Source organism: Alligator mississippiensis, chromosome 2 (assembly GCF_030867095.1).
Source record: "Alligator mississippiensis isolate rAllMis1 chromosome 2, rAllMis1, whole genome shotgun sequence".
NCBI classification, from domain to species: Eukaryota; Metazoa; Chordata; order Crocodylia; family Alligatoridae; genus Alligator; species Alligator mississippiensis.
This window is the reverse complement of record NC_081825.1, coordinates 57,008,464-57,034,082: the sequence shown is the minus strand read 5'-3', so window position 1 is coordinate 57,034,082 and position 25,619 is coordinate 57,008,464. Positions and strand designations below refer to the sequence as shown.

Below are 25,619 nucleotides of genomic sequence, written 5' to 3'. Positions count from 1 at the left end.
TCTGGATTTATCTTGAATGGTATGTATGTGCATCTCCTACTACCATCTGAAGAAGTTACTTGCTGATTACACTTGCAATGCAGGACTTAAACAATCCAGTTAGCCCTTTAATGGTATTTCAGTTCCAGTTATCACTAGAAGCATGCAAGAATTGAAAAATGAATCTGCAAAAAACCATTGGTGTTCCATGTTAATATCTATCAAAAGGTCTTATTAGAGAGACTGTTTAAAAATTCCTATAGTACCATATTATTTATGTGAAACTATACTTGGCAACCTTTTCAGAATGCAGGCTGAAGAGACTTAGCTCAGGTCAATTCTAGCCATTTCACTACCGCCATCACTCTTTCTCCCAACCATGGCATGGGGAAAGTCGTCATTGCTGCTGCTGCTTCTCCCTGCTGCAGCGTTGGGAAAACTCCCATTGCTGAAGCCCATTTCTGTGGTGTGGATCTGACCTGAGGTTTATAGGTTGCCCACCCCTGTTAGAAGATGACTGTTGCTGAAGTTCTAATGAATCAAAGATGAGATTATAGAAGATCTCTTATCTTGCCTAGTTTTGAGCTGCAAGTCTGTTTGCTGTCCACAAAAGCATTTGTAGCAGCACTGGAAACCATCTTTATTGTGGCTACTAAAGGCAACTAAGGTCACAGAATCTATCTATCCTTGTTTCAAGGGTTTTCTTCTTCTTTTGTGGAAATTGGAGGAGAAAGAACTGTTTGAAATGTTGTAGTACTTGGAAATTTATAGAAAACTGCTAAGGTGAAGAGCGAGCTTCACGTTGGCGTACTCAGCTCAAGGATAACATGAATCTTATCTTGATTTGGGAACTTTTCATGAAATATTCTTACATTTAATGCTTCAATCTGTTAGATGATCTTTTTATGAAGTATTTTGTAAGCAAGATTTTGGAAACTGCCCAGGTCCAAATTTTTGGGCCTTCCAAATACGTTGAAGATTAATGATATGGTCAGTGTAAAGTTCCAATTGAAGTAAAAGCACAGGCTTCTGTTGCTCTCAGTAATTTCAGTGACTTCTTTGAACCAGTTGTTAATATGAAGAGAGAGCATTACAAACTTGCTCTCTTTTTATTTATAGTCTGCCTTTATTTGAACATCCAGAAAATTTGGCTTATTGAGCAGCTACAGAGTTGGGATACAGAGTATAACTTTTAGATCAAAAGTTATATTTTGTATCTCAGTCCAAAACTAGAAGGATCCCTCTGTAAATCTCAGTTCTAGCAGAACTCTTGAGCATGCCTATCAGTTGCTCCTTAAAACCCAAGCAATATTTTTATTTTGAGCAGCTTGGAAAAAGCTTGAGGATTCTTTTGGAAGCATTCTTGAAGGAAGGCTAGCATTATTGAAGGGAGAACAAGGAGGGGCAGAGGCTGTAAAGGGTAGGACTCATTGCATATAAGTAGCGGAGAGGAGGAAGCCAATAAAGGTGATAGTTTTTTTCCATTCTCTAGTATACCCGTTTTTTATATACAGTCTTTCCTTTTCGCTTAGTTTTGTCTTTCAACCTTAAATAAATTATTGTAAAGATATGTACTCAGCCTTCCATTGTTTCCTTATCTGGGTCTGGCTGAACTATAAATGCTTCAAAAATAATTCTAAAATTTAAACTATGCGTGCATGAAGTTCTCTCAGCATTACTTCCCTTTTGGAATAAGTACAGATTAGTTATCTGCAACTGTGTGCTTGTTAAGAAACAATCTGTGTAGACCTTGTCAATGCCCAAAATGTAGTTTGACCAAAAACTATTTTAAAAAGTTTAATTAAACCCATGCAGGCTTTTATTTGAACACATTTCTGTTAGTATCAAGCTGGTTATAGTACTTTATCTTACAAGTAATAATTTACCAATGTGAGCCAGATCTAAACTCATGAGCATTCACACATGGGTCAGTCAGTTTTAAAATAACACCTTCTAGTTACACTGGTGAAAATGTGTGGAGGTCAGGCCTGTGTTTCACTAGTCCAGCTTCAAATTGATCTTTTGGTGAGAAATCCAGTAATTGACTTCACATTATCAACTACATTTTAGGTTTGTGAGGTGGAAGGTATAGACATAAAAACAACTTATTGCAGAGTAAAAAAAGAGTGGGGGAACTTTACCATGCATCACCTGTTCCTTAGTCTGAATGTATTTACATGTGATGCATGGTGAAGCCCCATCCTTTTTTACTCCACGTTCATGTCTTTAGGTCCATCTCAAATATTCTACCTGCCAGCAGACAGGGAGTGCCAGTTAGGAAATATACTTGATGGCTAGCTAGAGGCCATAAGAATAAACCTCTATGCTAGGTGCCAGCTTCTGAGAATAATAGAAGTAAATGCATCATTCCTTTGTCAATTGGATGCTGTTAAACAATAAGTGAATTTTCATTAATCTTTCATAATACAGTTTACGTGATTTTAAAACTATATTAATGTAAAAGTTTGACAACATAATGACACTCTTTCTAAATGTAAAAATTGAATGTGTGAATGAAAGCAATACTGATTTTTTTTTTTTTTTTGCTTTATATCTGTGTCTCTAGCTACCCTTCAGTAATGAGATTTATCTTTACCATTGAAACCTCTGTTTCCTTGACTCTGTGCTCAAGTTGATTAGAATTTGCTAAGTAAATAACCCTACTGGAATAATTTTTAAACCTAGTTACAGCAGACACAAGAAAAAGTATTTAACCTTTAAGGTCTCCAGGTCTCAAATGGAGTCTTTTTGTCCTAGTCCTAAACAGAACATTTTAATCCAATAATATTATTGGTGTATGCACATTCAGTTAATGTAATGTAATAGTTTTTTCTTCTAAAGTGGCTTAAAATTTTATTGCGAAAGAGCTTACAAATGGTGTAGGATATCAGTAATTCATTTCTCAGGTTTATTTTTTAAATCATTCTTGACCATCAGCACACATATTTTGTTCTATCTAGCAGATTAAACTAAACTGCAGATTTAACAAACCAGCCTTTTTAAAAAAAGGAAAGAAAAATATGCAAGAAACGTATTCTATAACTGAACAATACCTTCCCATTACAAATTTAAGTTTTCTTCACATTTTGCTGGGGAGAAGAATAGTGTAAATCTGTTCTGTTCTATGCCTTAACATGCTTTGGTTAAATTATGATACTGTTTTCATTATACTTACAGTTGCTTCTGGCTTTCTGGAAATGGAATTTTTTGGGGTGACAATTTTTGCTTAAGCAAAACTGGCACTTTAAAAGAAACTTTACCAAAAACAGATTAGTTATGTAAGAACAGGATGAAATATACCTTTTACTATTTAGAAAGAGAAGAAAAAATATTATGCGCTTAGTTGTATAGTCATAAAGTCCAAGCCGCATAGAGTTGAAATTTGTCATGGAAATAGCCCTAATGGAAGAGTGATGCACACGCTTTTGGGAGAGACTTTGCTTTTGCTTTGACTGATTTATGAATCGTTGAGGATTGGGCTGTGATCACGTGCAAAAAATATTTGTGCTGTGCTCTTTAAAGTTCCAGTGATGAGTCAGGTCTGCTTATCTGTGTGAATCTGGTTGCAGGATTGGGGCCTAAAAGATCTTAAGAACGATGCATGTATGTACTTAATTTTCCTTTGCAGTGAGCTGTCCTGTAGACCAGGGCTGGGAACTTTACTGGTATTCTTGAATATAGAATGAAATACTGGGCTAAGGCAGGTAGGCACCTTAGTGGGTGCATCTACTCGTGCAGTTAATGCGAAGCAATACACTCTGAAGCCGTTTGAGCCAGAGTAAACTACTCCCAGGCACAGCGTCTACACGTGTGCCTGGGACAGCAGCAGTTTGAGCTGGGGCAGAGCAGGCCCCTGGCTGGCTGGGCTGACTGGGAGCAATTTACACCCCTGGTCAGCATCTACATGTTCATTTCAGTGCAGTAAATAGTTCTTCATAATACAGTATTGTCCCTAACAGTGCTTACAGCAGAATTAATTAGTTTACTGTGCCGTAATACTGGTGCACTTGTAGCCGTTGACTTTGCTGCATGTAGATGCACCTAGTGGGAGCTCAGGCTGGGAGATGAGGATCTCCTAGTGCTGGCCCTTTGGTTGTGGAGCTGGCTCTGGGAGCTTCCTGCTGGCAGGGCTGGGGAACCTGTTCCTCACCCAGTTGCATGATCGTGGAGCTGAGCAGGGAACAGGCTTTCCAGCCTCTACCCCACAATCACTCAGAACTGTCCCCATCGGGGCAGGTCCCAGCCACAGGCCCTGATCAGATGATTGAGGCACAGGGCCTGGAAAGAACTGCAGGGGTGGGGCCGGTCCTAGCCCTCTGCCCTGATTTGCCAGTGGGGCAGCTAGCTGGTGGGGATTCCTCACCCAGCTGAGGGCTTGCTGCTAGCTGCCCCACTGGTAAATAGGGGCAGGAGGCTGGGACCTGCCCCTCCCCTGCAGCTCTTTCCAAATCCCTTGCCCCTGATCAGGGAGCTGGGGGCAGGAGCTCCCTCCTGCCAGGGCAGGGAGATGTTGTCCCCTACCCCGGCAGCAGGCAGCTGCCTGGGGGCAGGGAGCAGTGTCCCGGCCCTGGTCAGGAGATGGCTGTCTCCTGGCTCAGTGCTCCCTGCCAGACCCTGGGCTAGCACCCTCATTACAGAGCTCCAGGAAGCAGAAGCAGTTTGTTGCCATTAGCAGAAAATCTGCTCCTGCCTCCCTGGACTTGTGGACTCCTGCCCAGGAGCATTTACTCATGAGTAGTTTACTTGCAAGTGAACTGCTCCCGGATCCAGTGCATGCATAGACGCCCAGTGGGTGCATCTACACGTTCATTAATTTGCTGTTGCTTAATGGCATGGGTTTTGCCTGGCACGCTACTACACAGTGTTATTAGGCTACTGTGTAGTTAGTGTCTCATGTAGATGCACCCAGTATCTTTTAAAATCTAGCACTAAGTTGGTATTTGCCAGGCTGTTATGCAAATCAGTGTGTGTATTCAGTTGAAAATATAGCAAGTGGTTGTGTGCGTATTTGAAGCTTTTGTAGAAAATAAATATATTGTATTTCAGAGTGTGATGTCAGGATAATCTGTATTGCTAGAGAATAGAAGTAAAATTTTATAGTTGTAACCTAAATTATGCCACCCCCTGACTTACTACTTTTAAATTTTAACCAGGGAAATTTAAAGTAGTTCTTCATATGGAATGAATTAATAAGCTGAGTGACAGTTATCCAGTGTTAACATTGAAGTGGATTTTTTTTTTGTCTAGGAGGGGATATAGGACTCTGACCTCCCACTGATTGCATTCCTTCAATTCTTTTCTTTAAAGCATAGTTTAGTATTTATTTTTCTGAAGGGCTAACCAGATGAAGAAAAGCAAATGGTTTTGCTTGTGTATTCTGTCTTTTTCTCAAGTTTCTTTTTCTAAATATGGGAGTCGACCAGTGTTGTCCAATCAGCAGTCATCTACTGCTTAGTGAAAATTGTTGTTGTTTTAGGCAGGTCCAGAATGTCTGCAGTGTGAAGAGGAGTGTACCAAACCACGACCACCTGGCTGTCCTCACCGATGCATCTTGCCATGTCATCCTGGGGAGTGTCCACCGTGTATTCAAATGCTGAAAATAAAGTGTCACTGCAAACTCTTAAACCTGTATATTGAGTGCATGTAAGTAGATAACGCTTGGAATCAGTTCTGAAAACAGATATTGCTACTTGCTTGCAGGAAGCATTTGTAATGTATTTTTTCTTTTAACTTTATGTGAAGGCTACATAACCAGTAAGAGGTCCTTAAAAAAAAAAAAAAAAAGGCAGCATTACAAATATCACTTTAGTTTCAGTACTTTCAAATCTGACTCACTATCATGGTTTAATATACTGGTATTCAGGCTCTCATTGTGTGTTAAGGACACAATTGATTTCTGCTTATGGTTGAATTTTTGTAATGTTTGACACAAATGGATGTTGTCTTGCAAAGTTTTAGCATACATGTGTTTATACAAAAATACCAGGATTGATAAAGACCTTTTTAAAACTAAAGTTCTGTAATAAGTTCCTTATGCTATATACAAATATAAACTTGTGAAAAAACCTCCTTTTGAACTTTTTCCATTTTTAAGACATTGACTTTTTTATTGGAAAACTTGAAAGATTTCATTTACTACGATCATAGGTATGATCACTCTCAAGTCACAGCCTTCCAATATGAGATGGTCTACTCCCATTAGACTTCAACCAGTGACATGTTCTGTCTTCCATGCAGCGTGAATGGGGAAGCAGTGCTTTTACCTACCTATTCATTTGTGACTGCTTGCTGATGAATTTCATTTGGTTGCTCCCCTGAGCTATTCACCTCTTTGGTTGAGCTGTTTTTTATTATTTATTTATTGGTTGTTATTCGACTGGTAGTAATTTGGATTCACAAATTATCTTTAGAGTTTATTGACCAAGCTACCTTTTTATACCAGATTTTATTAATATAGGGTGATGGTCCTGATGGTCTGGACTTATTTGAGTTTTATCTCCACCTTTGTGTATCTCATTCATTCAACAGTCATATGGTCATCCCATTAGTGCTGTTTTTCATATTCTGTATCTAAAGCCAATAAGGGTTTTCTTGAAGTGGGCCTCAGAGGGCTTGGAGACCATTCAGATTTGATGGTATTAATTTTTTGCTGTAACCTAGCTTGTGCAAAACTTATATTATTTTTTGCTGGGATGTTACAGTGAGAGACTATCTATGTCACGGATTTGGTGCTTAGAGAAGGAACTGGCTCCCAGGGCTTTTGGGGTTTTTTGTTTTGTTTGCATCTGTAGTATCTTTTTTTTTCAAAACCGGCCAAATTCTTCTGCTTTAAATTTTCACTTATTTGGGGTAGTTCTTTGTTTTGAAATTAGATTTTGTTCAGCTGCCTTTTTTTTTTACTTCAGTGAGGCTTTTCTGTGTTGATTATCTCCTGGTTATCAGAAGATTTATTTGCTGTCCTTCTTAAAAAGAAAAAAAAACCCCTTAAAACCTTCTGGTTGCTTGCTGTATGGTCCCAAATATTGTTTCAAGATTTTCAGCTCACTGTTAGGGTAAGTAAGAAGAACCTGAAGGTTAGAGTTGCCCCATCCTTCTTACCATCTTACAGGAGCAGGAGGTGAAATGTGGTGCACAGATTTATTCTTTGTTTTCTTTTTGGCTTTTCCAGAAGCTGTTTAGTGTTTAGTAATGAGAACTGTGATACCTTTAAGGAAGGAAAAATTACTTGCCTTATAATTCTTCTTCTTTGAAGATAACTTCTCATTTTTACTTGCTAGCTTGAGTGCTTTTGGGGATGCTCTTATTATTTGGTGTGTTTGTTGAGACCTGTTTCTACAGAAATAGCATTATCCTCAGTTTAGCTTGCTATCTCCCTGTGGGGTTAAGCTTTTATCTTAGCATATGCTTGTACTTGAACCTTTTGCTCAGGAAAAGGAAATAGCACTTGAAGGAACCAGTGGATTATTTAACTCAAGCCACAGACAGAATTAACACTTGTTAATGCATGGTGGAGCAGTCCTCAGAAGTCATTAGCATGGAGGTTTCCAGCTTATGTCATGCTGGGAATTTATGACCCTTCTGAAGTAAACTTCCAAAGAAATAGAAATAAAAAAAATCTATTCCATCTCATTAGGTGCTCACACCTGTTAGTTACTATACTGTTGACCATAGTTATTTTGTGTCTGACAACCTTTAAATGGTTGTGTCATTCTTCAATGAGACACAAAAATAGGTCCAACTTTTAATCTACTGACCTTAAAGTATCTCCAGAATTATTATGGGAGTGTTTTAGATATACAAACATCAGCCAATGTTTTAAAATACTTATAGATATAATAAGTATATTAGGAGGAAAGAATCATAGACTTATGATATTCATTTAGCTACTTACCCTTGATTACAGTGAGGTAACAGGCATGTAAAGTAAATCCTGTAAGTAGCAGTAACTTTTTAAAAGAAATTGTGTAGTTTCATATCTTTATAATTTTATTTTATTGATTTTTTTTTTTTTTTTTTGAGCTTTAAATAATTTTCTTGGGCTTGTGACTTTTGATTTAGAGCACATTAACGTTTTATATTATTACTGTTAGGAATTGCTCATGTCTAATTATTTGGTACTAATATTATAGTACCTGCTGTGCCAATTCTATTTCTTTCTTCTTCATTAAATAAGAGGACCAGATAAAATAGCTGTAAAAGAAAATTAGGCTCTTTTGAATTGTAATCAGTCAAGTTCCACTAGAACATATTGCAGAATTGTAATTATAGAGGTTTGTAGAAACTTTTTCAAAGACATTAGAACCACAAGGAACAAATACAGTCATCTAGTTTGACCCTCCTGCGTACCATAGGTAATAAGACCTCTTGCAGCAAGTGCTGCATCAAGCCTGTTAACTTCTGGTTGAGCAACAGCATGTCTTTTTATAAAGATATCCAGTTTTGATGCTTCCAGTACTGCCTATGGTTGGAGACCAGACTGTGACTGCCCCTTTATTAGCTAAGTCTTTAGTTTTCTTTATGAAAGTATTTAGTTGGCTCTGCGTGCGTATGTGTGTTTAGCATTAGTTTAGATCAGGGCTGGGCAAAATACAGCCCGTGGGCTGGATCTGGCCCACAGCAGGTCTTTGTCCAACCTGCAGGGGGTCCTTTGGTCCCCTGGCACAGGCACCATCCAGCCATGGGGCATCCTGCCACCTCTGGGCATGCAGCAAAGGGCACACTGCTTTTCTAGGCAGCCCAGGTGACAGGCGGCTCCTTCCAGCTGTTGCCACCACTGGCCTCAGCCCTGTGGTACTGGTGGGGACCCATGCTGCAAAGCTCCGACCCCGTGTGCCCCGTGCCTGCTTTGGGTTCACTCGCCTAGGCTCAGCATGGCAGCGCGGGACAGAAGCTGCTGCTCAGCACAGGGTAAAAGTGGCCCCTCCCCCTCTCATTGCTGGCACTTCCTATTACATCCGCCCGGAACCCACACAGGGTTGCCATGCATCTATGCTGTGTTACTGCCACCTCTGGGCCCAGAGCAGGTGTGGGGTGTGCGGGGTTGAGGCTGTGCAGTGCAGGTCCCCACTGCGGAGCTGTGGCTGGTGGCAGCTGGAAGGAGCCACCACTGCCTGGGCTACCTAGGAAGTCAGTCCATCTGTGGAGCTGCCCCAGCCCCACTGCGTGCCCAGGGGGTGGCAGGACACATCATGGATTGGCAACACGGGGTGGGCCAGGTCAGGGCCGTGCGCCGGTTCCAGATAATTTGCTCTGGTGGGGGTGAGTCTGGAGTAGTTGTGAGGCACACGGGCTGTGCGCTGCTGGTGGTGGCAAGGAGGTGCTTAAGGGTGCACAGACTCTGGGCTGTGGCGGGGTGGCGGTGGCGGGTGCTAACCGGTTCAGGGGGGTGTGCATGGGGTGTCCCATGCACATCCCCCCCTACCTGCAAACCTTCTCCCACAAACCCCACAACCACACCCTCTCTCGCACACAATCACACACCCCACAAACACTGCACCCACTTACAGCATCCTCCACACGCACCCTCTTGTCCTTCACACATGTGCCTCTGGGGGGAGCTCTGCTCACTGCTGCATACCCAAAGCTGCCTCCCCCTCCACAAACCCCATACCCACCCACACACATTCCCACAAACACTCCCCCCACAAATCCTTCATACCCACCCATCCACCCACCTCCACACACACGCACAGAGCCCCCCACAAACCCCATACCCACCCCTCCATACTCCCCTACAATATACAAGAATAAGATTTCCTTTTGAGCTATTATGCAGTCACCTCTATATACACCACACAAACACACAAATCAGGACAAAATAAAATTAAAATATGTTATTGTTAATGTTTGATTTTTAGTATACAATTTTTTTTTTCCTGTGCCAAGATGGTGAACCCCCTTCCCAAAAGGAGTACTTCTGGGGGCAAGGTGAGGGACTTCTGGTGGCAAAAGTCAGGGGTTAGGGGGTGGGACTTCTGGTCCCAAGATGGTGATCGAGGGCAGGGCACCTGTCAACAGGTAGGGCTACCCTTGCAGCCCTTGACAGTTTGCCAGAACTCGTTAAGCAGCCCTCCACCCAAAATAATTACATGCCCCTGGTTTAGGTCAAGGGTACCAAACTCATTTAGCCCTGTGAGCTATATGACACATATGGGTCCAGTCTCTGGGTTGGATCAGGCCACAGACCAACCATATATCCTGTGTGGGGCCAGTCTGAGACCCGCAGGCAGCATTGGGGAGCAGGTCCACCCTGAGAACAGCCCTGGTTTAGATGTTTGAGAAATGTAGCTCTGTGCCTTCCCGTTCACCAGTTTGATTTTCTTTTTTAAGAGATAAAAGGGCATTCGCCTAATATTACAGGCAGCTTTGAAGTAAAAGAAAAAAACTCAAATAACCCACTGACTGTAAGCTACTGACATGAAGCATGTCTTTTTATTCAATACTTGCATCTTTCTCCTATAGAAATCTCTGGGATAAACTGTTTTCTTGCTCTGTTCTCTCTCCCCCCGTTCTCCTCTCGCTTCCCCCCAGTACGGATTGCCATAAATTGTGCTGGAAGTGCCCCCTGCAGTGGTTCCTTTTAATATTTTTCATTTTGCTGCTTGCCTCCCTCCTTGCTCCTGATTGGTGGAGGGGCCCTGCTGATCACTGGGGAAGCAAAATCTGTGACATATTTAAAACTTCCACCAACTGGGCAGGTAGGAGCAAGCAGTGAAACAGGAAGATTAAAGAAGCTGCTGTGGGGGGCACTTCCAGTGCAATTTATGGGGGTCCCTACCCTCCAGTCTTGATGCTTGCAGTCTGTGTAAAAGTTCTCTTACCTGTTGTATTTAGACTACCATCATCCAGTAAGTTTCCACAGTACAAATAGAGACTATCTGTTTAATCACATCTGTGGAAACCTTGGTGTGAGGGGGGATATTATCTCTTGAATATAGGCAGAGGGCATTCAGGATGCACATGCCTTGGAGACTGACTGGTTCAAAGAGGCATGAACTTTTGTAAGTGATAGCCTACTTTGTCAGATGCTATTTTTAGTAGTACAAACCAGAATAGAATAACACAAACATATGTGCAAGTTCAAAATTATCTTGTGATTTGTGGTTCTTAATGTATATGTCCTTTTGGATGCCACGGGAGCACCCGAGTGACTAGAAGTGTCTGTCAGGGGTGCATGTACACCACATTTCACCTCCTGCTCCCATAAGAGGGTAAGAAGAATGGGGCATCTGCAACCTACCCTCAGTTTCTTTTTACTGCCTGTGAGTGAGATGGAAACCAGTGGTGTATTACCCTCTGGACTCTAGCATATGCTGTTTTTTCCCAAAAGCCTTTTAATAAATTTTAATTAATATTCAGCAAAGCCTTTAGTTATCAAAATGATCTCAGTATCTCTTGGATCAAAAAATCTATTGACTAGATCAGAGGTAGGCAACCTTTTCTGGCTGTGGACTAGAATGACCCACCCCAGGGCAGAGGCAGGTGGGGCGGGAGATCAGGTGCAAATACCCAACTGCCACTCGTGCTTGTTCCCATGCTGGCATGGGGAAAGTCCCACATCCGCTAGCTGAGTATAGCTTTTGTGGTATTTCATAGACATTAGGGATTTCATAGGCATTAGAGCTGGAAGGGACCTCGGAAGATCATCGAGTCCAGCCCCACATATGTCTTTCTAGCATGGGACAGTTCCACCTCTTATCCACACTCTCCTTTGGGAGAGCAGAGAAGTTGGTAGTGATAAGAGGGTTTTTGTGACCAAAAAACCGAATTACTTGAACTCCTGTGGGTACGTGTATGGCAACTGTGGTGAACATGCTGCAAGTGTCACAACAAACTTTGGGTTTTCTTTGCAAAATGCAATTTGTGATTGAGGACTTTGCCTTTGTAAGAGCCTAAAGCTATTCAGTGAAGGTTGTCATCAGTAATAGACATTAAATGTCTTCAAGTCCTTGAATGAATTCTATGCAAGTATAAAATGCTTTGTAAAAGTCTGGTGTTCCAAACAACAAAATGGGTTTAAAAAAAATAAGATAAAGTGCCACAGAACAACATCAATGGCCTGAGCAAATTTTTATCTGAAATGCAAGATGCCTTGTTCAGTATGAGGTGCAGATGAATCCATAGGGGAAAAGAGTGCCAGACAACCTTTAAAACAAAACTTTCCAAACCTGACTAAAAAGAGGAATAAGGGGAAGTTTCATTATGCTTCAGAGGTGAATTAAGAAAAATAAATGCCTGCTCATGGACGTTCTGAATTGCATGTGTTAAATATCCCATGCAAACTTCTCGTTACATTACTGAAGCAGTGCAATCTACCTGGGGCTAATGCTAGTGAAGATGGCGGTCATTATAAATTGCTATGTAGCAGAAAGTAAAAACTGTTCTCAAATAAGTCTTAGTTGGGAAAGCTACTGTTGGATAAAACCTGTGGCAACTGAAGCTATATCTTTGTACAGTGCAAAAAATATTAAATAATTAGACCTGTTTTTTATTTATTTTTTGTTTCAGTTTTTGTTACAAATTCATTTTTTTTCTTTTTAACAGAAAAATAACTTGTGCTGACTTGAAAGAGAAGGACCTCCTTACTTCTTGCCAAAATCAGTGTCCAAAAGAGGTAATCTGCAGTGGTAAAGTAATGTTCTTTGTTCAGGCCTTTTGAGGAAGCAGTGTTTTTCATTTGCCGCCTTTTTTTGGATTGTCATTCCTTGCTTTCAGAAATTTAGGTACTTGTGTGGGAAATATCTGGGAGGGGGCTACATGTTGCAATTTCTTCCACCCATACCCCACTACAGGCAATACAGGTTTTCAGTGTGAAAAAAACAGGTATGATACAGGCAGGAAGATCACAGGTAGGTACTGATTTTTTCATGTACAGCGCACACCTTCCTCTCCCCCCGAAGCATTGCCATATTGGCAGCTGCATGACACATACACTGTCTCCTGGTGTGCCGCTTCTCCAGCAAAGAAAGCAGCTTCTCTGCTTAAAACGCACACTGCAAAGTCATGCATTGAACCTCTCTCAGCCTTGTAGCTTGTGCCTGAAGCAGCAGGTGAGCTGTTAGTAGTATCTTTATGAGGCTTGTTATGTGGAAACAACACTTTATTTATAGGAACTTATATAAAGAACTACTTATAGGAAAGAGCTAACAGTCTTTCTACTGTCTTTGCAAGGGGCTAGAGCCTAACCTTGTGTGACCTACAATAAGTTGTCCTCCTGGAAACTTAGACTATCCAGGAAGTGTGGCATCTGAGAAGATAGCTTGGATGAGGCAACTTGCACCAGGAACTTATGGGTGTCACACTTCCTTGATGCTCTTTGTTCCCAGGAGGATTTACTTTGCCATACGGTCAGCTGTGATTCTGGAAAAATAATTTTTCTGAAAACAAGGTGTGTATTTCATTTGGGGGTGTCTTATATATAAGAAAATTGCTATTTTGTTTCCAAAGAAGGAGGGTAGCAGAGAAGAAAAAAGGAATAATCTCTCCTACCTTTTCCTCTGCCTAATATAAAAAGCATCCCAGGTTGTTAGCCTGTTTGTCATTATGGGAGAAAACAATCCACACTGTTTGCACAAGACCAGTTTAAGGGTGCTGACAGATGTGTAACTCCCTGGTCTAACTCGTGGTGCTTCACAGAAAGTGCCATGAGTTAGAGTGACCCTCTGGCAGTGCGGAGTTCTGCCCCTCGCTGTTGCCAGGGGGGCAGGGGTGCCTTGCCAGAGTGGTGTCGGGCTCACAGAGGCAAGGAGCTTCCTTGCCCAGTCCTGCTTTGCTGTGCCATACCAGGTCTTGCCTGCTGGGCTGTGGAGGCCCCAGGGCGAGGGCAGCAGGACAGGGAGCCCCAAGCCTGTAGCGGGCAGCCTGCCCTCCCCCCCCCCCCCCCCCCCCCCCCCCCAATGGGCTTTGCTCCAGCTGTGCTGCCTTTAGGGGAGGAGAAGCTGGGCTCTATACTGTGCTTCCCACTCAGGGCCATGGGTGGCAGCCGGGGCTTGGACTCTGTTGCGGGGTACAGGGGACTCTGGACCCGGGTCCCTGGCAGGCTGGGGTGGAGGGAGGACAGGGCTATGGGTGGGGAGTGCGGGGCACCAGCAGGGGCAGGGGGCAGAGGTTGGGGAATGAGTTGTACCTGCAGGGCTGGGAGGCTGTGGCTTGGGGTTGAGGGGCCTGGACCTATGATCTGGTGAGCGAAGGGGGCAGGGGGAGCTCTGATTTTTCGTGATAAAAACCCAAAATCAAATACCAAAATTTATAGGTATTTAGAATTTATTTTAATAATTGAGGCATTGGTAGGCTTCCATATTGCTTTAAAATTGTAAATATCAATAAAACACTATGCTCAATTGATACATACATACATACATACATACATACATACATGTATATAGTCTTTGGCTCTATATATATATATATATACACACACACACACACACACACACACACACACACACACACATATATGAATTTGCCATTTTTAAATGGAGAAAACCAGGATCCTTTTTTCTCAGTAACTTGTTTATTTGCTTTTAAAAGATGTGTGAATAAGTAAAACAAGTGCAAAATTGAAGAATCAAGTTTGGGAATATTTAATTTCTGCAATCTGCAGAGACTAAGCCAATTGTGGCCCCTTTGTAGCAAGGTTTAAGTGATTTGGTTCAGGGGTAACGGGCACAAATAGGGTTCTATGGCTTTGGAGGCTTTGAAAACCTGCCTGTCATTTTTTTTCTCAGAATGAAATTGAAAATCTTATGTCATGTATGATTTCAGTGAACCAGGCTACAAGTAGGAACTTGAAAAAGGAACAAAAGTCCTGGAGGAATTTTAGATAAATTTTGAAAATCAAAGCATGACAACTTAAAACAAATTAAATTACTGAATGTAATACATATCTTTTCTAAAGCAGAAATTCTACTTGTCAGGCCGCATTGTCAAAATACTGCAATAGACAGTGGGAGATGAATGGTTTAAATGAAAATATTGTCTGAAGGATATCATTAAAAGTCCAGAGCATGCTGATAACATAATAGCAGAGGAAGAAGCAGGCAAATGTTTTCACAATGGGCATTTCATTAAGAAATTAATAGAATGCATTGTGAAATAATTGAGGTTGGATTTCTGCTAACTGTGAAACTGTGGGGTTGGTATTTATACAGGCATTCCAGCTACCTGGGTGGAGAGTCACACAGCTGTTCAGGCAGGAGGGCTAGAGGACAGCTCCTTGGGTCCCCCTTCTTGAGGGAGCCCTGTTATAAGTAGCTTGCAGACTCCCCTGCAAAACAGTGAGTAGTTGGAAGAGGCAGCATAACTTGACCTATCCCAGGTGTCCCAGTATAGATTCATAGATGTTAGGGTCGGAAGGGACCTCAATAGATCATCGAGTCCGACCCCCTGCATAAGCAGGAAAGAGTGCTGGGTCTAGATGACCCCAGCTAGATGCTCATCTAACCTCCTCTTGAAGACCCCCAGGGTAGGGGAGAGCACCACCTCCCTTGGGAGCCCGTTCCAGACCTTGGCCACTCGAACTGTGAAGAAGTTCTTCCTAATGTCCAATCTAAATCTGCTCTCTGCTAGCTTGTGGCCATTATTTCTTGTAACCCCCGGGGGCGCCTTGGTGAATAAATACTCACCAATTCCCTTCTGTGCCCCCGTGATGAACTTATAGGCAGCCACAAGGTCGCCTCTCAACCTTCTCTTGCGGAGGCTGAAAAGATCCAGTTTCTCTAGTCTCTCCTCGTAGGGCTTGGTCTGCAGGCCCTTGACCATACGAGTGGCCCTTCTCTGGACCCTCTCCAGGTTATCCGCATCCCTCATGAATTGCAGCGCCAAGAATTGCACGCAGTACTCCAACTGCGGTCTGACCAGCGCCCGATAGAGGGGAAGTATCACCTCCTTGGACCTATTCGTCATGCATCTGCTGATACACGATAAAGTGCCATTGGCTTTTTTGATGGCTTTGTCACACTGATGACTCATGTTCATCTTGGAGTCCACTAGGACTCCAAGATCCCTTTCCACCTCTGTGCCACCCAGCAGGTCATTCCCTAGGCTGTAGGTGTGCTGGACATTCTTCCTCCCTAGGTGCAGCACTTTGCATTTCTCCTTGTTGAACTGCATCCTGTTGTTTTCTGCCCACTTGTCCAACCTGTCCAGATCTGCTTGCAGCTGTTCCCTGCCCTCCGGCGTGTCCACATCTCTCCATAGCTTTGTGTCATCTGCAGACTTGGACAGAGTACATTTCACTCCCTCATCCAAATCACTGATGAAGACATTAAAGAGTATCGGTCCAAAGACCAAGCCCTGCGGGACCCCACTGCCCACACCCTTCCAGGTCGAAACCGACCCATCCACCACGACTCTCTGGGTGCGACCCTCCAGCCAATTCGCCACCCACCGGACTGTGTAGTCATCCAAGTCACAGCTTCTTAACTTGTTCACCAGTATGGGGTGGGATACCGTATCGAAGGCCTTCCTGAAGTCTAAGTATACGACATCCACCCCTCCTCCTGCGTCCAGGTGTTTCGTAACATGTTCATAAAAAGAAACTAGATTGGTCAGGCACGATCTGCCTGCCACGAACCCGTGCTGATTTCCCCTCAGCATAATTTGTCCTGCCGTGCTCTCACAAATGTGAGCCTTGATAATTTTTTCAAAGACTTTGACAAGGATGGAGGTGAGACTGACAGGTCTATAGTTGCCCAGGTCCTCCTTCCTCCCCTTTTTGAAAATGGGGACCACGTTGGCCCTTTTCCAGTCCTCCGGGGCTTGGCCCGTGCGCCACGAGCTTTCAAATATTCCCGCCAGTGGCTCTGCAATGATGTCGGCCAGTGCCTTCAGCACCCTTGGATGGAGCTCATCAGGGCCTGCCGACTTAAAGGCATCCAGTTCTTCCACATGACTCTCCACCATTTCAGGGTCTACGCATGGAAGTCTGGCGCCTTGCTGCTGCCTCTCTACAACCCCAGTGAGAGACTTGTCGTGCCCCTCTCTTAGGAACACTGAGGCAAAGAACTCATTGAGGAGTTCAGCCTTGTCCCCCCTATCTGTCACCAATTGTTTCTGCCCATTTAGCAGGGGTCCTATTCTTCCCTGGGCCTTCCTTTTACTCCCTATATATCTAAAAAACAATTTCTTGTTGTCTTTTACTTGGGTTGCCATCCTCAGCTCCATGGTAGCTTTGGCCCATCTAACGGCCTCCCTACAAGCACGAGCAGAGGAGGTATAGTCATCTTTGGTGATCTCTCCCTGTTTCCACTTTTTATGTGCTCCCCTTTTGTCCCTTAGGCTGCCCTGGATTTCTCTGGTCAGCCAGGGAAGCCTCCTGGCCCCTTTCCCTCTTTTGCCTCGCTCGGGGATCGTCTTGCTTTGTGCCTGAAGGATCGTTTCCTTAAGGCACAGCCACCCTTCTTGGGCTTCCATCTCTTCAAATCTCCTACTCAGCAGTGTGTCCTTGACTAATCGCCTGAGTTCATTGAAATCAGCTTTCCTAAAGTCTAGCACTTTCACCCTACTAGTTACCTTACCCACTCGCTGTCTTATGTTGAATTCTATTATTAGGTATCACTGTCCCCCAGATGGCTACCGATCTGGAGGTCCGCTACCATGTCATCTCCCATTGCCAGTAGCAGATCCAGTATGGCATTTCCCCCTAGTGGGACCGTGTACCTCCTGTGTCAGGTGGAGGTCCTGTACACAGGTTAGAAACCTGCGTGAGCGATGGGACCTTGCTGTCTGTGACTCCCAGCAGATGTCCGGGTAGTTTAGGTCCCCCATGACTACCGCCTCTTTAGCTTTTATGGTCTCCAAGAGTTGCCTCAGGAGCCCCGAATCTCTTTCTTCCCCTTGATGTGGGGGTCTGTAGCAGACCCCTACCACCAAATCCTTTTCTCCTTGCCCCCCATGTAACCTAACCCACAATCCTTCTACTTTCTCCTCCTTCGATTCCGTCTTGATAAGGGTTGATGTATATTGCTCACTGACATAGAGCGCAACCCCTCCCCCTTTCTTCCCCACCCTGTCCTTTCTGTACAATCTATAGCCCTCAATATGTACCGCCTAGTCATGGGATGAATCCCACCAGGTTTCTGTTAGCCCCACTGAGTCATAGGTGTTTAGTGCAAGCAGGAGCGCTAGTTCATCCTGCTTGTTCCCCATGCTCCTAGCATTAGTATATAGGCACTTGAGCCCTGCGACTGGTGCCTTTGCTGCCCCCCCGCTCCGAGTCCCAAGGGGCCCTTTGATTCTTACCTTCTCATTTCTTACCTGTGCTGTAGTGCTGGTCTCCCCATGGCTTTCAGGTTCCCAATGCTCTCTTTCTTCAGGCTGGGCTGTCCTTGTGGGTGCCACATGGTTTGGTGGTCCACAGCTTCCCCCACCCTCATCTTCCCCTCCCCCCGATGAGCCTAGTTTAAAGCCCGCCGGAGGAGATCCGCCAACCTAGAAGAAAACACACGCTTACCTTTGGGGGACAGGTGAAACCCATCCCAGCTGAGCATGGCCCTTGTCGTGATGTGCGGATCGTTGTCCAGGAAGCGGAAGCCTGCCTTGAGACACCACTGCCGAAGCCGCCATTTGGTCTCTTGGATACAGTTCTCACGCCATCTTCCGCGTCCGTTCACTGGTAGGATGGAAGAGAATACCACTTGCGCACCGAACTCCTTCAGTACACTGCCCAGAGCACTGTAGTCCGCCATCAGGTGATCGGGGGTTCTCCTGGCCGCATCATTAGTACCCATATGGACTAGGACCATGGGGTAGTAATTGGTGGGCTTGATCCTGGCCTGGATTACCTCCGTCACATCCCGAATCTTTGCTCCAGGGAGGCAGCATACCTCTCGTGCTGAGGGGTCCTGGCAACAGTATGGGGCGAGCTGCAGAGGAATGCCCCCACCTCCCGCTCTTGTATAGCTAGGGTGACCACCATCTGTGCCAGGGCTGGGGGCATTTCACCATGACAGGAGCTCCAGAAGGGTTGCAGCCACAGTGCCTCTGCTGCTTGCCCTATGCACAGACCTGGTTCTGTGTATGGAGGCAGCCGCTGTGGATTTCTCCCTGGGTCAGTTCAGGTTGTGGGGAAAAGCTCTCAGCCTCTCACAGACTAGGGTAAACCCAGTCTGTGAGGGGTAGTAGGCAGCACAGCTTGACCTGTAGTAGTTCCCTTGATGGGTTGAGCTGTGGGGAAATGCCCTCCATCCTGTGCACAAATCCAGGTCACCCCTGTTGCCTGCCTAGTAGGGGGAAGATGATGCCCATGGCTGGATCCTTCCCAGAGTCCTGGGATGGTTCAAACCACAAGAGCCCGTTATCTTCTGCACAAAAACACTTAGATGGTTATATGCTGGCTTTTTGTGCCAGAAGGAAGGCATTTTTCCTGATCCAAATCTAATGCCTGTCCTTGGCCTCTGTTGCAGTTCACAGTCCAGAATAATAAAGTAATGAAAAGCAATTAATTGAAAGGCAGTATTTTATTTCTTAAGTGCTAGTCTTTAGCCACTACTGTCTTTTTACTTCAGGATTGGTGAAATTTGTAAGAGACTGTATAATATAACAGCTGAATTTTAAGTCTTCTGTTACTTTGGGAAATTATGAAAAACAATTATATTGTCCAGAGCCTTAAAAGATATAACAGGAACTATAACATCTTGCCAGGTTCCATACTTTGTTTTGGCTACAGTAGTGCAAAATATTCAAAGGACTTCCATAGCCTCTTTCTCTCTCTTTGTCCAGATTTCCTTTCTGCATTAGGGAACAGCAAGGATTTTTATACTGTCACAGATGCCAGTTAAACTTTTTGAAGTACTTTCTTTATTTGGTAGTTATAATCCAATATCCTGTTAGAGGAAACTGTAGTTTTTCCATCAGTAATGACTACTCAGATTCTTTATCCATAATACATTTTAAAATGTTTTGGGGCTGTTCTAAAAAGGATATTTTCCTGAGTTAGACCTTTCTAAGCATGTAGGTTCATAACTGTATATGTAGATCTTTGTTTAAATTGTTTCACTAATGTGCTTGGCTGGTCTGTGTAGTCAGTATTTGTTATGACAGAGAGAAGTTTTTAGTTGTATTTTATTCACCATGATTTGATATAGTTTAACTTGTCAGTACCATAATCCTTGTATTTTAAAAAACTATCCTACCTTCTCTTTCTGTTTTTCGGCTGTAGTAGGCCTTGAGCTGCTTAACAGCGATATAGTATAGCATTTGCTTGCAGAGTTTGGGTAGGAGAGGATGAAACAAAGGATATTATTAACCATGTGAGAAATATCGTAAGTGAGAGAAGTTTATAAGGTGTGAGAGAAAAAGGTCAGAAGGCAGCTAAAGGTCACTTAGAGTTTCAGTGGTTTTATACCAGTTAGATCTGGCTTAGGACATGACATAATTTATATAAGGGCTAAAAATCGGTATTTTTATGTTAATCATGGTACAGCTTGGCCGGTACATCTCTCTGTTCTTTAGCCTTGTTTAGAAAGCTAATGAAGTTGAGTTAGGTAATTGACTACAAACCTAGGTTCACCTTGGAAACTTTTCTCTTCCATCTTGAACCAGATTTTTTCCTGAATAGCTAACCCATTTGCAGATGAACTAAGATAAGTGCTTCTTTTTAAAACTTACTTTCTAAACCTAGGTAAAAAGTCTTTGTCCTTAATGGGGTAGCCATCTACTTCAGGACTTAGAAGAAAATTAATCTTAAATATACTATTTCAAATATTAACAAATTTACAAATACTTAATTATTGATTATTTGGTGTGAAGTGCATTACCTATATTGTCTTATTTGTATATAATTTGTATTTCAATATCAACTAACATTGCTATTAACATTTATCTAAACTCATTCTCTTAAGTACTTGATTGTGGGGGGATAGGCTCCCTTTACCTTCCTTGATCCCTGGAACATCTCTGGGAATCAAAATGACTTACAAGTATAACATTTATTTCTGGTTGAATGACTATATTTTGAAAATCCTGGTGGTTTGCTGAATATTTCTTCTTAAAAGTGAATGCAGTGCTTGTAAAAATGTATTCTTGAGTTGGTTCTCTCAACAGGACAGTTTGGCATAAGCAGTGACAATATGTGCTTTCCCACATAATCCTGTTTCATCTTTAAACTGAAGGCTCGCCACCTCTAGGGCTGAAGGAGGAAGTCTCTCTTTTTATTTGGCTTCTGAGTGCCATTCAGTTGTTTTATTGATGGACTTTTCAAATGGATATTTGTCTTCTAGTTACTGGTAGAGGGCAACGGATGTCTATAAATGGTAGCTGTTTTGCATATGTAAGAGGATCTTGATAAGGAGACGTACCTAGCAGATTAATAGTTCTTTTTTAAAAATAGTTAAAAAAATCTTTTTATCTCTCTTTTTCCAAATCATGCGCTTGAGGAAAAATCCTGTGCAATTAATGATCACCAAAGATGAGTGCCAAGTACATAGAGGTGTCTTCCAGTCTGTGCACAGAAAAGGCTGCTTCTGTGGCTTTTTTTCAGTCTGAGCTGTGAAGTGCAGCAGTCTTCTTTTTGCTTCTGACAGAGATGAGGATGTGGGATCTGAACTGGTTGCCTGTGTGAAAGGAGTTTCTTAGAGCCTTGTGTTTCCATAGTTGCATTTTTATGGTGTCTTTCCTTTTAAAACATTTAACATCAACTACAGTAGTCAGGTAAAGGCAGCATTTGGTCCCATAACCATGAACCACAGGGTTTTGCTGTAGTGGAAAGGGGATCTAAAGAACACAGGCTTTGTATTCTAGTTAGATTTGAGTGCATACACTAAGCTTTCATAAAATAAACGAAACAAAACAACCCCCCCCCCAAAAAAAAAGGGGGGGGGGGAAATCTCCCACTGCACAGCTGGCCTGCTGGAAAAGACAGTAGTATTACTAACGCTGGCAATACTTTTTTATACCATTGTGTTATTTAACTCTGCTCATCTTGGTTAAAGTGGTGGTGGTTTGTTTACATTAGTAGTTCCACTCGAGAAGCAGCATATAAAATATAAAATATCTTTTATTAGACCAACCCAAATAGTTGGAGAATAGTTATTAAGCAAGCTTTCGGGTTCAAAAACCCTTCGTCAGGCTAAGCAAGTTTCAGCAGTTGGTGTGTGCTCTTCCTGGATGAAAAGGCTGGCTTCTTTACTTTTCATTCCATCCAGGAAGAGCACGCACAAACTGCTGAAACTTCCTTAGCCTGATGAAGGGTTTTTGAACCCAAAAGCTTGCTTAATAACTATTCTCCAACTATTTGGGTTGGTCTAGTAAAAGATATCAAATTCACCCAAAGAACCTTGTCTGCATAAAGGTATATACTCTTAATTTGTACATTGCTGTACCACATGGATGCTCCATTCTAGGGTAATCTCTGCTGGTTTTCACCCATGCCATCTGTTAACGCTGCCAGTATCCAAGAAATGTGTTTCATATAAATTCTCCCAATTTAGAGGGAAAGCCAGAGTTGATAGCTCAGGATGGGTCTAGACACATATAATGGCATACAAATGAAGTCAACATATTGTTGCTTGATTGTTTTCCAACTCCAGGAAAAGGAATAGAAGAGGATACTCTACTGGTTAAAGATTACAGAATAATCTACAGATGTCTCTTTCAAGGTTGTGTTCAGTAGTGAGCTGCCTAAACTTTCAGGGATGAAAAGGAAACCAATTATTTGACATAGCAAACTGGCTGTACTTGATGTCTGTGTGGTGCTGACCTCTGTAGCATGGAAAACTTGAGAACAGATTTTTGCAGACAAATGTGAGGACTGAAGAAAAAGGGATAAAAATGAAATCAGGGGAATATGATTTCTGTCTACAAATACTACAGGGCAGTAAGCAGCAAAAGAGAAAAGAGGTATACACTCAAAGATAATGCTGATGCAAGACTAATTAGGCATAAAATGGCCATGACTGAATTCAGGCTGGAAATCAGAAGGAAGCTTATTATTGAGGAGTGACATTGTAAATGGAACAGCTTTTCCAGTAAGAGCAGTGAGATACATAATATATAAACAAACCACAAAAAAAACCCACAAACAAAAAAACAACCAAAAACTTTAAAAGTTAAAGCTTGAGCAGGCTAGAATGTTGTTTATGGAAGCAGAGCTTCTGACTTGATGATCCAGGATGTCCTTTCCAGCCTTGTGTTCCTCAATAAAATATACTGCATTAAAAAGATAAATGCAGTCATAGCAGTATGGCTGACATTGTGGGGGTGTCAGGTAAGATTTGTTGCAGAACATACCATTGAAAAATGTGTTTTTTGGATTTGTGGGTTTTTTAAATTCTGTCTGTAAAGACAGAATTTGTGTATGTTCTCCATCTATGGGCAATGTAAGTCATTTCATTACTACTTCCTTTTTAAGTCTGTGAACCTGAATTAGCCAACCTACAAAAAAAATCCTTAATTTGATTACTTTTACAATAGTATGCAATGTTATATTTTTGTACTTTTTTAGTCGTATATAATGCAATATAAATACATTTCCAGTTGCTAGTAAATGTGAAAAACATGCATCCTAAATATTAAAGTTGTGGCTTTCATGACATTTTCCAAGGGGTATTAATCACTTGATGGCAGTCTGCAACTGAGTGTTTATTTTAAACTATAAGCACCTCCTGATATAGGTCTCTAAACAGTTCAGGGATTAAAATTCCTTTATAAATACATTTCTGAATCAAATATAGCATTTTAGATTATTGATAAATGTTGTATCTAGTACCTGAGGATGAAAAATGCAGGTATACAAACATTTCATGTGTATGTAATGGATATGGGAAATGGGTCTTTACTGCAAATAAAACAGCTCCTCTCAGTTCTTCTTTATTGTTTGATGTCTAGCTCAATATTGTGTGCATCCCTAAATTGCATGCAGTCAAATTGCTGCCGTAAGAAATAAGTGATGTCTTAAAGTTCCTAAAATAATAAGCTTAATTAATTAGGATAAAAACCCTGTCCTGTAAAAGCATGAGGATCTTCTTAAACAGTTGAATTATGGTGTTGAAATTGTGTATAGTAAAGGATTTCTACTTAGGCTAGAAAAGTTTTTCTCTTTCCTATCTTGGAAAAAATAAAAAATAGGGTAATCTTTCAAAAACACATAGTAAAGATATTTTTTTAAATTGGAGATGTGATGTATTTTGTCTGGCCTCTTTTTATAGTTTGAAACATTCTTAAAATATGTACAAAATTAGCATAGGAGAAACTTTTCTTCTTTTTTCTTCCTGTCATCATTTAATGAAAGACGTTCTGTTGAGCATTTCATACCTTCAATCTTTAGTTATTCCCCTACTTTTTTCTAGTGTGCTGGAAGCATGTGGTGTTCACTAAAAATGTGTTTTAAAAACTAACCAGTGTGCTTTTAATCAATCTTTGAAAATGGAGTCCTTAAAAATAATAGTACTTTACATTGTATAATTTGTTCTAAAAGAAATTAAAATGCAGTCAGTAACAAAAAGCAAACATTTGTAATGCAGAGAATTGGTCTTGTTTTTTAGTTGCCCTGTGGCCATCGATGTAAAGAGACTTGCCATCCAGGTGACTGTCCTGGAAATTGCAATCAGAAGGTTAAACTCAGATGTCCTTGCAAGAGAATTAAAAAGGTAAATTCCAGTTTGTACTTCTGGGAGAGTTTTTACTGTATTGTTAAATCCACCCTGGGTTCTGGATGGTTCGAATTGGCATAGCTCCAGTTACTTTATTGGTTCTACAACAGTTTGAATTAGTGGAAGATCTGGCCCCTGAAATCCAAGGATTCATTAAAGAATGTTAAGTCTTGTTAGTCTAGAATCTAAAAGTGCTGTAATTCATACAGTTCTCTTTTTGCATATTCACATGGATTTTTGCAACTCCCCTGGGAGAATAGCAGGATAATCTGGGACAGATTTATTTCAGTTTAAGAGGAAGGAGTACATTTTTTTTTTTTTCCTAACAGAGATCAGGAGAGTATCTAGTTTGTTCAAACTGGTAGTCCATCTGTTAAATTTTGAATTTTAAATCCATTTATACAGCCAAGGTCCCAAATAAGTCTAAAAGCAAATGCAGTGGTGTTATTCTTAGTATAAATCAGGGGTGGGCAAAATGGCAGATCTGACCAGTGGCCAGGCTCCATTTCCCAGCAGCCCTTGCCCACATTGCTGTGGCTGGTTTCCATGGAGACCCTAGGAGTGGGGGGGGGCTGTGACAGTGCGGGGCCAGGGTTTCCATGGACACCAGGCCAGGCAGTGTTGGCAGGGTGGGGAGCTGCTCCGGGGCTGGGGCTGGGATTTTGTGGCGGTGACAATGTGGTTCAGAGCTAGGGCAGAGCTGCGATCTGCTGCCTACATGTCCCTGCTCACTACCCCTAATGTATTACAGTAATAAATAATTACTAACTTATTACAATAAAATAGGGTGTCTGACTGCAGAATTGTTTTAAAACCACTCTATACAGAAATTGACTGCTGGATGGCTATCAGAGTACATAGTTCTACAATAGTTCCTTGCTATAGGTGAGTGAAGGATTTACGGGTCCCTCAAATATGTCTCATAGGCCATGGGCTTGGTTTAGTCAACACAGAACAGGCTGGCTTAGCATCGAGATTGCTGGTTGGGGTATTTAGACTTTTGGGATCAAGTGTGGCAAAACGGATAAGAGCTTTGAACTGAACTAGGGAAAG

General features: G+C 42.3%; 1 protein-coding gene across 2 annotated transcripts in view; it reads left to right on the top strand.

Annotated features, from left to right (window-relative positions):
• Positions 1-25,619, top strand: part of NFXL1 (nuclear transcription factor, X-box binding like 1) — a 90,305-nt gene that overhangs the window by 38,172 nt on the left and 26,514 nt on the right. For both annotated transcript variants that reach the window (XM_059721700.1, XM_019481204.2), the window contains 3 exons: positions 5,456-5,622; positions 12,523-12,592; positions 24,459-24,563. In XM_059721700.1, the coding sequence (XP_059577683.1) occupies positions 5,456-5,622; positions 12,523-12,592; positions 24,459-24,563 (342 nt within the window). The remainder of the gene's footprint in view (positions 1-5,455; positions 5,623-12,522; positions 12,593-24,458; positions 24,564-25,619) is intronic.